Below are 13267 nucleotides of genomic sequence, written 5' to 3' on the forward strand. Positions count from 1 at the left end.
TTCCTGACAAAACACAGAAAAATTCTGACCCACTTGGAGAAAACGTTTTGATAACAAAATTATCACCCAAATCAACTTAAAGAGCTTAAAGAGCTCAAGTTATATGTACTGAATTTCAAACATTTTGCCAGGCACCTTAAAACGGTTCCCAGATTTAGGTGTTAACCTTAGGATGTGAAGATCAGTGATCAAATACAAAACCACTTCTTTTCATGATTTCAGACATCCTAAAACCATACCTTCGAGGGGTACCAAGCACTGAGCTAGGTGCCCTTTCCAGAAGCTTAAAAAAAAAAAAAAGAAAAACTGTTGCCTGGGTCCCACCACCATGGACTTTGATTTAATGAGGGATATGACCTGGATGCCGGTATTTTAAAATACTGACGGTGATTCTTCTAGACAACAAAGTTTAAGAACCGTTGCTGCAGGGAACAAAAAGAAATACATAAAGTAGAAACAAACCAAATGCCTATCAACTGATGAGAAGATAAATTACCATACAGTGTAACAGTACTGGCAAGAGAAAGAATGAAGTCCTGTGCTACCCCCATGGTCAAACCTTATAAACACTACATCAAACGAAAGAAGCCCATCACACAAAATCGCGTACAGTATGATTTCATTTATATGAAATATCCAGAATAGACAACTCCACAGAGACGGAGAATGGATGAGTGGTTACCAGAGACTAAGGGAGTTGAAGGGAAATGGGGAGTTATGCTAGTGAATACAGGCTTTCTTCCTGGGGTAATGGAAATGCTCTAAAATTGTGATGATGATGGCTGCAAGTACACTAAGTCACCGAACTGTCTGTTTTAAATGGGTGCACTGTATGGTATGTGAATGCTATCTCATAAAGCTGTTTTTTTTTTTTTTTTAAAAAGGACAGAAATATAAATTCTATGCCCAGCTTCCAACGAATTTACAATCTAGTTGTACAGGGGAACAAAAGATACACAGTCAAGACAAGTATCAGAGTAAAAGCAATTTAATAAAATTGCTAATGCAGAAAATAAAAACTCAAGTTCAAAAGAAGTCTTCAAAGTCAAAATGATCCTATTTTTTCTTTTCTTACACAATCATTCATTCTTCTCTTATTTAAAAAAAAAAGCAATGGAGGGCGCAGATCTGGCCAGTATGCTGTTACTACAGGCCTCAGAGTCCCCATTTCCGAGCCTGTAAGGAGTGACTACTTAGCATTGCCAAGGAATTTTTTTTAATCCTCCAGAACACAGGCTCTTGAGGGATTATAATGAGTCTCAAGAGTCAGTTATCAACAGGACCAGTGAAAGATGGACGTGGTGCTCTAAATCCTTCTTAGGGCCTGGATTTGTCTTTACCACCAGAGTTTGGGCCAAATAAATTCACATGCTTACACACACAGAAACTCTCCCATATGAGGCTTTATAATACACAGGTATTAAAGGCCACGTGCAATAAAGTTGACTGGTTAAAAGTGCCTCCTATGCTCAGAGTTCCTAAAATTCTTCTTCTTTTCTCTTAATTTCTACACCCAACGTGGGGCTCAAACTCATGACCCTGAGATCCAGAGTTGTATGCTCTACCGACTGAACCAGCCAGATGACCCACTCCTAAAATTCTTAAAAGTTGAATAGTGTTTATTGTGGCCAGGGCTGACACACAGAAAACTCCCAACTTCAGGCAGAATGGAATTTTCTTTAGCAGTCCTGGTTTTTCGAGGGGGTGTCCGTGTGTGGGGGAGGTTAGTACACGAATACCATTGTTTTTTCCTAACACCGTTTGGGAACGTAAATATTATACACTTGAATGTATTTTTGCTTTTGTTTCTAGAAAACATACCATTATCAACTGAGCAACTGAAAAGCCTTGGTCTGTATCTTAGAGCCTTTTACAGAAACATTTGTTGGAGCATATTTAAAAGCAAGTGGCAATGAAATTTTAGTAACTCCTAGAAATCATGTATCAAAATATAAATTATTTTCTCTATGTTATAGTAAATTTAAAACAAACATACAGCCAAAGGTGAAGGAGGCAGGCCAAACACTGCATTTAGTAAACCTGTCTTCCTATACCACGGTGTGCAACAGATTTCCGCAAACCTTCAGTGACTGGACCAGGCATTTAAATGCCCTGGGTTTACCCAGACCAACTTCCAGGCAGATCATCAACTGGATGGCAGCATGCTTAATTAGACAAATAAGACAATAATTCTGAAGATGACTTGTTTAACAATAAAGACTAAGAAATAACATATTTAATTTTGAAATGTACTGTACTCAAAATCCTAAGTAAGCTTCAACAAGATAGATTTGAGCTCTTATGCTTGCTTCAATTCAGAAATGCCCCAAATAGGAGATTAGTGTTTAATTTGGGCCAACAGGTATCTCCTGGCCATTTTCCACTCAAATTCTCCCCATTTTACCCACTGACCTTTAACCTGGCTTAACCCAGTCTTTCCCACTCTTCACCATATTACATATCTTCACTATCAAATTTATTTTTTACTACTACGTCAAAACAAAAAAAGCCAATGCAACAGGAGAATGTACCAACTAACAAGGCAAATAAAGGTAAACAAAGATTCCAATAGCTAACAGATTTAGTGAAGAAAAAGGAAAATGGTCCCTGAAAAATGTAATGCCCTAACCCCAATCCTAACCCAACCCTAACCCTAATCTGGAACACTGCCGAAATCCCAGGATTTTTAAAAGTACTATTATATTAAGAAATGATCCACGGGTGCCTGGCTGGTTCAGTCAACAGAGCATGCAACTCTCGATCTTGGGGTTGAGTTTGAATCCCACGTTGAGTACGGAGATTACTTAAAAATAAAATCTAAAAAAAAAAAAAAAAAAAAAAAAAAAAAAGATCCTGCCTCTCTAAATTAAACCCCTCTAGGTCTCTGTGTCTTCCTTAAAAGGCCTCCATGCAGTAATTCCATTGACAGGTTGTATTTACTCTCCCTGTATTTAAGAAGGTCCACCTCCCCCAATACACACATAGTTACTGAATTTCTTGTTAAAGGGAAAAGGTGCAGAGATCAATCTTTTTAATTCCTGCCTCTCCTTCCCTGAGTTTTTCTCAATTAATCCATTTTTAAATAAAGTATGAGCTTTTCCTTCTGTTTAAAGTTTAAGTAGTCTTGATCTAGTTTGGAAGTGGTGATTAAAAGCCACTGGAGTCAGACTATCTAGGTCTGATTCCCATCTCTACCACTCGAGTTGGGGCATCACAGGTGCCTGGTTGGCTCAGTCAGTGGAGCGTGTGACTCTTGATTTCGGAATCTTGAGCTTGAGCCCCACGCTGGGTGCAGAGATTACTTAAATAGATGAATTAATTTAAAAAAATAGTTGAGGCACTTTAAGCAGGACTCTTGGCTTCTTTTCTCCCCCTGGAAACTTGAGATAATAGTATTTCCCGTGCGGTTATAGGGTGGAATTATGCATGTGAAGCAATTATTGCAGTGCCTGGCACGCAAGGAAATACCCAATAACTCCTCTATTACCATCTTAGTGCCAAATTCTTCCTGCACTCAAGGGTTTGCACTGAAAAATTAACCCCAGACCAAGGAAAAATTAAAGAGAAAATATTTATGCAAAATCCCCTTTAAATTATGTTCAGCCAGTAGGGAGGCAATTCTCAGAAAAAACGTGCTTACAGTCCACAGAGGGGTCCTTTTCTATGTAGCTCTGAAGGATATTTCATCCTGAATAAAAATAAATATTAAGAAAAAGAGTGTATTTGGCTTTCAATTCATCCTGGTAATCTTAAAGACAGGATTTCTTTTTTCCAGCATTGTTTATAAAAACCCAAGTTAACAAGAAAGACTCCAAAATGGCCCAAGTTATTTTTAATGCAGAAAGTCTACTGTGAATTGTATATTTATTCTCCGACACGCGGCTTCCATAATCTCTCAAGTCTGAAAAGTCGTATCTAAAAAGTCAAACTGTTCTCTGTTCATTCAGATGACAGACCTTATTTTTCTTTTTAAAAATAATCTTATCAGTCTAGTCCAAGATCAACTCCAAGACCCCCTTGGAAAGGGTAATGGATGGTTCCTTCCACCTAACGGAACTACAGAATCTAAGGCTCTCCTTACTACCCTGTTTATCAACATCTCCTCCCCACGCAGATGAAAACTGTATCCTAGTACCATCTCACACCTGGAATTTCTTTGACAAAGGTCTGAATCCATTTTTGATTCTGTTGAAATCTTTCCAGAATACCAACAACTATTTAAGATGAATCACAGTTACAGACATGAAACTGATTCCAAATTTTACTCCATTTTCTTTTTTCATAGTATTCAGATATGAAAATTGTGTCTGATTAAAGGTGGAAAGGTAGTTAAATGAAACTGAAAATTCACATTTAAAAGTGAAAGCAATACACATGCTTTATGAGCTTTTGTATGTATGGAACGTTAAATTACACAGTCCTTACTGTTATTTAAAAATAATAGAGAGCTCTAGGCTACAATTTAGAAAAACAAAAGGCCATTAGCCTCTTATATCCTTTGATCATAAAGATTATAAATGTCTATCCGGCTATATGAATTACTGTTGAATAGCAGCTAAATTGAAAAGCACAATTTACCTCATACTAGTGGGAACTGGGGGAATATGATCCTAATCATTACTGGGAGAAAGTTCAAGGCAAACAGTTTTAAACAACAAAAAAGCACAATTAATAAATTATCAATAACTTAAAATCTTACTTTAAATCTTCAAGATTAGTCTAAAACTTCACACTTAAGAATATAAACATATGCTTTTACTGTACTTATTACGTTACACATTTCCTTGAACCAAATATTTTTTCCTAAGAACCCAATTACCAAAAAAGTTGGAAATAGAAGTATCTACTCCTTTAAACGTCCCTACAAAGTATGAACAGAAACGTTTCACTTTTATAACGATTTACAAAACTTGTTAGCAAAACATTAAGAAACAGAAGTGTTCCTCCCTCCGCCCTAGCAAAAGAAGAAACATGCTATGAAATCGAGGCAAATTCTTAAACAGAAAAAGAAAAACTGTATAAAGCACCCAAGGAAGAAATAGCGTATGACAGAAAGCCTAAAATCAACAGAAATTCTAATCTACACTCGAAACTCTTACCCTTGACAGCACAGAACAGAATATCCTGCTTTACACATTTTGGAACTGCAATTCTGAAACGTTAAATCCAAAGACAAAGCCGCCCTGGGGAAAATAACAATTGCGCAACAGATCAACAGCTCCAACTTGTCCCTTGGCCCCGGCGCGGCAAGGTTTGCACGCTATGAAGCAGGAAAGGGCCAACCAAGGGCCGCCGTGACAGCCAACCGGCCACTGTCACGGAGGCCGAATCCGCGCACGCCCCGAGGCACCGCGCGGGGATCGAGAAGCTGGGGCGCGGCGGCGTCCCACCTCAGTCAGCGGCCGCGCCCGCACTTACCGGCCGGTTGCCAGAGGCTGACCTTGCATCTCCGAGCCCGAATCTTTCTCACTACGCGAGCAAGCGCGCAGGTCCGTTTGAACTGCCGCACGTCGGGGCACCGGAGCGCGCTGAGCACTTCGCGACCTCTTCCCTCCCCCAGCCTGGGGGCTGGGCTTTCTCGCCAAGCTGCCTAGCAGCTATCCGACGGAGGGACTGACTGATTACTTCGCAGCGGAGCGCCCTTAGACGGTCCAGCGGGGTGAGCGCGCAGCGCCACAGTCCGCGCCCACGGAGTCCGTGGATGGGGGAGGTGGCAGAGCAGGGGCTTCGGGTCCCAGTTCGGAGGAGACCTCAACTCCCCCGAGAGCGGCCCCGTGACTAGGCACATTTTTGCCGGCTCCGAGGCGGAGGAGCAGCGCAGCCCCGGAAGGGCCGGGCCGCGCCGGCTCAGACCGCCAGCGTCCGCCCCCTCCTCCTGCCCTGCCACCTCCGGGCCGCTCAAACCCCGGGGCCCAGCTGGGGCTCCCGAGTCCCAGCTCCGGAAGCTGGGGACACGGCTACAGAGGCCCCTTCGCCCTACGCACGCGAACGTAGCCTCCAGACCTCCACCCAGTTGCCCTCGGAGGCCGCACCCCCTACTCTCCCTCTTGCCCCTTGGGTCCTCGCGGCCCTCTCGAGTTCTCGCTCGCTCCCCCTCCCCGCCCGGGCGCGGCGCAAGCGCAGCGGCTCTAGTGTGCGGCCGCTGCAGTCTGGACTCCGGCCGTAGACGGGAGAAGCCGGCTGCGGCTGTTCCCGCCCGGTCCGCGGCTCCCTCGCACCCCTACCCCTGTCCTGGGACCACCGCGGGGCTCCAAGGGTCGGGGCAGCACCTGCTGGGACGGCAGTCCGGGCGGCGGCAGCTCCAAATCCATCATGATGAGCTGGGGATCTGCTCTGGCGCTCCCCGACGGCGGCCCTGTCCCAGCTGCCGAGGCGCGGCGCGGACCCGGCTGCGGAGGCGGTGGCGGTGGCTCCTCCGGACTCCCCGGCACTCGCTACTCCGCAACACCGCCCGAGTGGCCAGCCGGGCTGTTGCCCCGCTCCGCCTCCCGCCCCCCGAGGGCGGGGCAAGAGCCCGGGCCCTTCCTTCCCGGGCAGGCGACGCGGGCCCAGCTTCCGAAAATCCCCCACCCCTGCTCCAGCTGACGCAAGAAGCTCGGTGGCCGCGGGCGGGGGGTCCCAGTGGGCGGGGGAGCCGCGTGCCCGGAGGAGGGCTGCATTAGCCCCCAGCTTCCTGAGCTAACCTCCCCGCCAACCCCGCAAATAAAACCTACGCTCTCGGCCCGCGAGATTAAGAGTTGTTTGCCGAAGGTCGCTCGGGTTCGGGCGCTTTGAAACAGTTTAAACAGTTGGAACAAACACGCCTGGAGACCCGGCAGAGGCGCGGGTATCGGAGCTGCGCCTCCCTGATTTGGAGTTGCAGAACCTTGCCCTGCTTTATCTCGCTCCACCGCTCGAGAGTGGCGCCAGCCCTGGGGGAGGTGGCTAAAAGTTTGGACCCAGGCCCTGCGCAAGGCGAACTGCCCTCTCGTCCTCCGTCCCCTCCGGGGCCAGAGCCAGCGGGACTTGCCCAGGGCAGATGTGGACCGCGCGGGGAGCTCGTGCTCGCAGTCACCCTGAACGCCCTCCGCTTACTCCCCCCGCGCTGGCACTCTCACTAGGCCCAGATCGTCAAGGGCAAACGGGGAGGTCTCTTTTGGTCGGGAGAGTGGTCAGTATTGCCCAGCAAGAGTTTTCTCTTCCACTAGAGCGCACACACATCACAGATGGCGTCTTTTAACACTGCAATACTACAACGTGCCATAATCTTTACAAGTTTCTTTTTCCGTACCCAGCGTATAATTTGAAAAATAAGAATAAAAAAAAGACCAAGTTATAAAATAGTTTGTGTAGTATGGACCCATCTTTGTAAAAACATGTGGTGTCTAGGAAAAGAATTGAAAGTTGTTCACCAAAATAGTAGTTGTAACATCACGAATATTTTTTACCTTCCTCGTTGTTACTTTAAGCATATTTTAAATCTACAATGAACATGTGTTACGTTTTACATTAAAAGCGATTATTTAAAAAGTAATCATTGTCCACAAAAAATTTCAAGTACTTGAAAGCAGGAATATTGCGAATCTTTTTAAGAGAGAAGAGATAAATGGTTTTGTTCTGTTTTCTCTTATGCATTAACAATCTTTCTAACTCTTTAAGAATCCTTGTTTTTAGTTTCTGGTTTCTTGGAATTATGCAAAGCCAGGTGAAGTAGTGTTGGCAGAAGTTTTACTATTTCATTCAAGAACCTGCCGGGGCGGGAGGGGGGTGTGGGCTGACTATTGCAGATCAACGCCCAAAAAAACTGCAAAGAACTTACTTCTCTTGATTGCATAATTTGACACTCCCAGGATTTATCTGTAAATTTATATGTTCAAATATTCCTTGAGGTAAGTGAAGCCTAAATTAATTGCTTGTAATTGAAGCAAACTTCTTCAACTTGAATTAAACCTTTTCGGCTGTTCTTTGAAAAGCCTGCAAAATGATCAAGCTTAGGAGCAATTATTTACAATGAACCTGACATGAAACATGCAGAGACATAATGAAAAGACATTTCTGCGTCAAAGAAGGGCACAGGAGTATATTGTTTAACAATTCAAGTTACTTATTAAAACTACTACATGGGAGAAAGTAGACAATGAACCCAGAAGGTAGGAGATACCAAAGTCATAAATGACACGGTTGCTGTCCTCAAGAAGTTTATAAAGAGTTTGGAATTTCCTTGTTAAGCAACAAATTTCCATTGAGTTTAATGAATGAAATAACCTTTATTTTTCAAAACTGCAATTGCTGGGAGTGTATTATTTTAGGCACCTCCAGAGTACATATTTCCAAAGGGAGGAGAATAATATGATAACAGTCTAAACATGTTAAAGAAAATAAACATTAATGAAAGCTGCTTGGTGTTAAATGGTGGTTCCGCACCAGGAAAGGGAACCCTAGTCTCAGACTGTCAAAGAGGTTCCCAGTCTTTGCAGACACTGAAATGACATCTTCATGTGAGAACCTGGGCCCTTCCTTGCCCTATAAACTTACCTATTGTGCTGTGGGGGCACAGATATTATTCGTTTTGAGAAGCTCCAGAGGAACAGGAAAGAGGATGCTGGTTTTCTTCTGTCCTGGTGCCATGGGAATCTTTACTGCCAGCTCTCCTAGCTACTAGTTAATTTTTTCCCTCAATTTGTTTCACATGCTACTAACCCTTGCACATTTCCATTGATATCTGAATTCTGTGCTGTTTTTGGAAAGACAACCCACCATATATGCTTCAAATGTTTCAGAATTATAATACTTTGTTCTATAGTTATAAAAAAATAAGCATCATCAATCATCAATTAAGTCTTCTGAGTACACAAAGTTTGGATAGTGGTGATGCAGTGACCCATTTATTTCACCTTCTCTTTGATCTGATCTGCCAAGTTTGCAAGGCTATGAAAGCACCTATTGCTTTAAAATCCTTTATCACTTTGAGGCTCCTTCCCTCTTCTTTTTAATTGTACTCCATGTTTGAGCCAGAAAATATCCAGACTCTTTTGGAATTATAGTCAAAATTCTACATTTGTCCAGCATACAGTTAGAGAATATTGGGTAACAAGTTTCCAAAAATGGCACCCCGTGAACCACCCCCCCATGTTGATGTGCTCGTATAGCCCCCCACATTGAATCAAGGCTGGCCCTAAGTTGCTTTAACTTATGGAAAGAGGCTGAAACTGATACTATGCCAGGTCTCTGCCTAAGCCTTAAAAAGTCCTGAAAGCTTTTAATTTTATACTTAGAAGTCAGCCATCATGGAAGAAGTCCTATCTTCGTGGGAAGAGAGGCCACGGAAAAAACCCTGGGGGTTGACACTCCAGGTGGAGAGGGAGGCTATGTGAACCAAAGCACCAGACCGGTGAGTGAAGAAACCATCTTGGAACCTTCCAGCCCACTTAGTCAAGGCCTCCGTGAAGTCCAGCCCCTGCTACTATCTGACATCATCAATTAGAGACTACAAGCAAGGCCCATGGAAGACTGCCTGGCTGTGCCTAACCAGCCCAGAGAATTGCAAGAGATTATAATCAATTGTTTTCAGCCACTAAATTTGGGGGGGTGGCTTGTTTCTCAGCAATAGATAACAAAACAGCATATATTAAATATCAAAGGCAAGGTTTCTCCTGGCTGCTTTTTGTTTGTTAACCATCATTGGGAACACATATCGGGATGGTATTTTGCAATTTTAATAGAGTCTCAAACCCTTAGAAGCAAATTGACTTCCCTGTGAGTGAGGAAGATGTTTTTCTTATGATGTATACTTGTAGCTACATACAAAGTAAGTCACCTTCTCACAGCATATGTCAGTATCGTACCATTAGTAGATGATGGTAGATGATGAGATATTCCTATCAGAATACACTTAAGGAACACAGACATTTCATCGATTAAATAGATGGAGATATAAATGCATATAGAAATTCTGGCCCTGACATGACCTCATTTATACCAGTTATGTAAGATACTTGTTAATATCTGCTGAGGGAATTTGAACTTCAGGAGCAGCATGCCCACTGGATAAACTAAACTCCCGTACAGCAGTATTCAAAGTAATTGGTGTATTAATTTCAAAACACACCCATAACCTTGGTTCCTTGGTGTGCATACCTCACTATACAAACTACTGATACAAAGAACTGTATATCTCCAAAGCCTGTTTTAACTTGTTGAGTTTCCTGCCAATAGAAACAATGCTCTGCAGAAACTGCAGTGCAATGAGCGAAGAGAAAAACCCAGAAGTTTAAAGAGTGCTTTTGAATTATGTGTTGATACTTATATAAATGTATATGCATAGAAAAAAAAGGACTGAACATATGTGCTCCAAAATGTTAATCATAATTATTCTCTTTTTTAAAAAAAACTATTTATTTATTTATTTATTTGACAGAGAGGGAGCATGGGGGTGGAAGGATGAAGGGGTAGGGAGCCTATGACGTTGGGCTCTATCACAGGACCCTGGGATCAGGTGGAGCCCCTGGGATCATGACCTAGGCCAAAGGCAGATGCTTACCCAACTGAGCCACCCAGGTGCCTCAATCATAAATATTCTGATAAGATTATTTATGATTTTATTTTTCTCATTTTTGCCTGTCTGTATTTTCCTAAATAAACATATGTTACTTTTATAATAATAAGCAAAAAAAGTGGGGTTGGGGTATGGGGTAAAGGAGGAACACTTGCTCTTCTCCCAAGCCACTGGTCCATTTCATTTTCAAATTGAATTTTAACCACAAGCTTTGCAAATCTTTCCATTCTGTATCTACTAGAGTGGACCCTGGAGAATTTGACCAAATCTTTAAGTGCTGTTGTGGTAAGGGTCTAAAGATCCTTTGCTCTTTCAATTTACTGCTATATTTGAAAAGTTTCACCCAAAATAGGAGCCCCCAGACAAAGATGAAATTTTTTTTTTAAAGATTTTATTTATTTATTCGACAGAGATAGAGACAGCCAGTGAGAGAGGGAACACAAGCAGGGGGAGTGGGAGAGGAAGAAGCAGGCTCATAGCGGAGGAGCCTGATGTGGGGCTCGATCCCATAATGCCGGGATCATGCCCTGAGCCGAAGGCAGACACTTAACCGCTGTGCCATCCAGGTGCCACAAAGATGAAATTTTATGAGTACATCTAGTAGAGACTAAGAACCACAGCTTCGGAGTGATACTCAAAGTTGCCCATATATAACATTGTCATATTAAAAAAATAAACAGAGTACAGAAAAACACTTACACCTAGAGCTATGTCTGCAAGACCAGTTACTAAGGGGTGTTGGATATCAGATAATTTTCACTTTTATTTTGTACTTTTCTGCACTGTTCAAATTTTTACAGTAAGCATTTTTAGAATTAGGGGAAAAAATGAAACTGTTTTCATTTTGGAAAAAAAAAACTGAATGCAATCATGGAAGAGCAAAGTATCCTCTTGGATAGACCTTTCAGACAAAGTCTTTAACACTCTCAGATACTGGAATGTGAAAAAGAGAAGTAAGATTTGCCAAGGTATTTGTCTTTTGGCATTTGCTATTTCACAGATTCTCATTTTGGCCTTTGAGTATTAGAATTGAAAGAACCTTTACAGATCTTTCAGCCCAAAGATGGCAATTAAGTTTTACTTTGATTGCAAACTCTACAATGCTTTGTTGAGAATTTAGAAGCAGCTTTCCAATTTGGTAGAAAACTTTCAGTGATTGATTAGTAATGTCTGCCCTGAACAGAGAAGGACAGGAGTAGCGGCACGTATTGGGTGTTTTTCCTCCCTGATCTAGTTCAACTCTCTACTTTTACATTTGAGGAAACTGAGGGGTGAAGGGGTTACCAATCATCACAGAGCTAGCTATTGGCAGAGCCAGGAGTGGAATAACATTTCCTGATTCTGGTATTACGTTCTTCCCATGCAACGAATGGACTAGGACTTTCCTCTTTTTTTTTTTTTTTTTTAAGATTTTCTTTAAAAAAAAATTTTTTTTAAAGATTTTATTTATTTACTTATTTAACAAAGAGAGAGAGAGAGCACAAGCAGGGGGCAGCAGGAGAGAGCGAAGAAAACTCTCCACTGAGCAGGGAGCCCAATGTGGGACTTGATCCCAGGACCCATGTGATCATGACCTGAGCCGAATGCAGACACTTAACCGACTGAGGCAAATTTAATACTGGATCAGCCCTAAAGGGTCAGTTGTAAATTTTATTTACATGCCAGCACCCTATTTTTGGAGGAGATTAATAACCCAGTTTATTAATGATGATAATTGTTTCATGTATTTAAAAAATATTCCCTACAAATAATGGAGACATGATTAGGCCCAATATTATAAATCAGAGGGCTACAAAACAATTATGTGAGTTTCTCAAAGCTCAGGAAAATTATCCTCTGAAGCTGGCCAATTCTAAAGCCAGGCTCAGTCCACTCTAGGTCAGGTCTCAGTAGAACTCCTTGGCTATGCTGTATTTATTGAGAGTACTGACAGCAAGGTTCCCTGGAGATTACAGTTTTCCACATTCTGTTTAATTAATTCCCCATGGACAGAATGATAAAGTATTTTTCACTAGAGAGAAAACTTGCAAACAAATATGAGAACAGGATTTCTATATGTAAGAACCTCAAAGTGAAGGGCAGGAAAAAACTAAATGGACCATTTGCAACTTCAGCCTCTCTACTTAATGGTAGGGTTTTTATTTTTCTGTTTTACCGAAAAGGTCTAAGAGCATTGGCATAAAATGTAGTGACAAGAATATAAGCTATTATAATCCTTGTACTTCTTCCAATAAATTAAATTCCTCTGGTTGTTTGCTTCTAAAAAGCCTAACATGCAGTAACTTTGCTGCCAGTTTAAAGCAATCTTTCCTGGTAAGGTTTAGGTACCTGTTAATCACAGTTCTTTCTTTCTTTTCTTTTCTTTCTTTTTTCTTTTTTTCTTTTGGTTGTTGTCTTTTAAAGATTTTATTTATTTATTATTTGAGAGAGAGAGAGAGAGAGAGAGAGCAGGGAGAGGGGTAGAGGGAGAGGGAGACTCTCAAGCAGACTCCACGCTGAGCATGGACCATGCGGGGCTCAATCTCATAACTGTGAGATCACAACCTGAGCTGAAATCACGAGTCCGATGGTTAACCAACTGAGCCACCCAGGTGTCCCTATCACATTTCTTTCTCCTGATGAAAGATAAAATATTTCAGTCTTTGGGGTTCATAAACTTTAAAAAAGTTTTTGATGGTAAATGTATGAATTCACTCACCTTTTAAAAATTGAGCTTTGAGGGGTGCCTGGGTG

General features: G+C 42.2%; 1 protein-coding gene across 7 annotated transcripts in view; it reads right to left on the reverse strand.

Moving 5' to 3' along the window:
* The window catches only part of NFE2L2 (NFE2 like bZIP transcription factor 2), a 141829-nt gene that overhangs the window by 26612 nt on the left and 101950 nt on the right, over window positions 1–13267 (reverse strand). The window contains exon 1 of one of the 7 annotated variants that reach the window (XM_045806175.2): window positions 6714–6874. The exons of 3 other annotated variants lie outside the window; for them this stretch is intronic. Coding sequence is in view for 1 of the 4 variants with exons in the window: in XM_045806174.2 (XP_045662130.1) it covers window positions 6270–6314 (45 nt within the window). In the remaining 3 variants the exon portion in view is untranslated. Of the gene's footprint in view, window positions 1–5099; window positions 5383–5418; window positions 5547–6269; window positions 6689–6713; window positions 6875–13267 lie in introns of those variants that run through there. 3 more of the 7 variants (XM_045806174.2, XM_045806178.2, XM_045806176.2) reach the window with 3 other exon arrangements.

Source organism: Ursus americanus, chromosome 1 (assembly GCF_024610735.1).
Source record: "Ursus americanus isolate L20-20 chromosome 1, mUrsAme1.1.p, whole genome shotgun sequence".
Lineage (NCBI taxonomy): Eukaryota > Metazoa > Chordata > Mammalia > Carnivora > Ursidae > Ursus > Ursus americanus.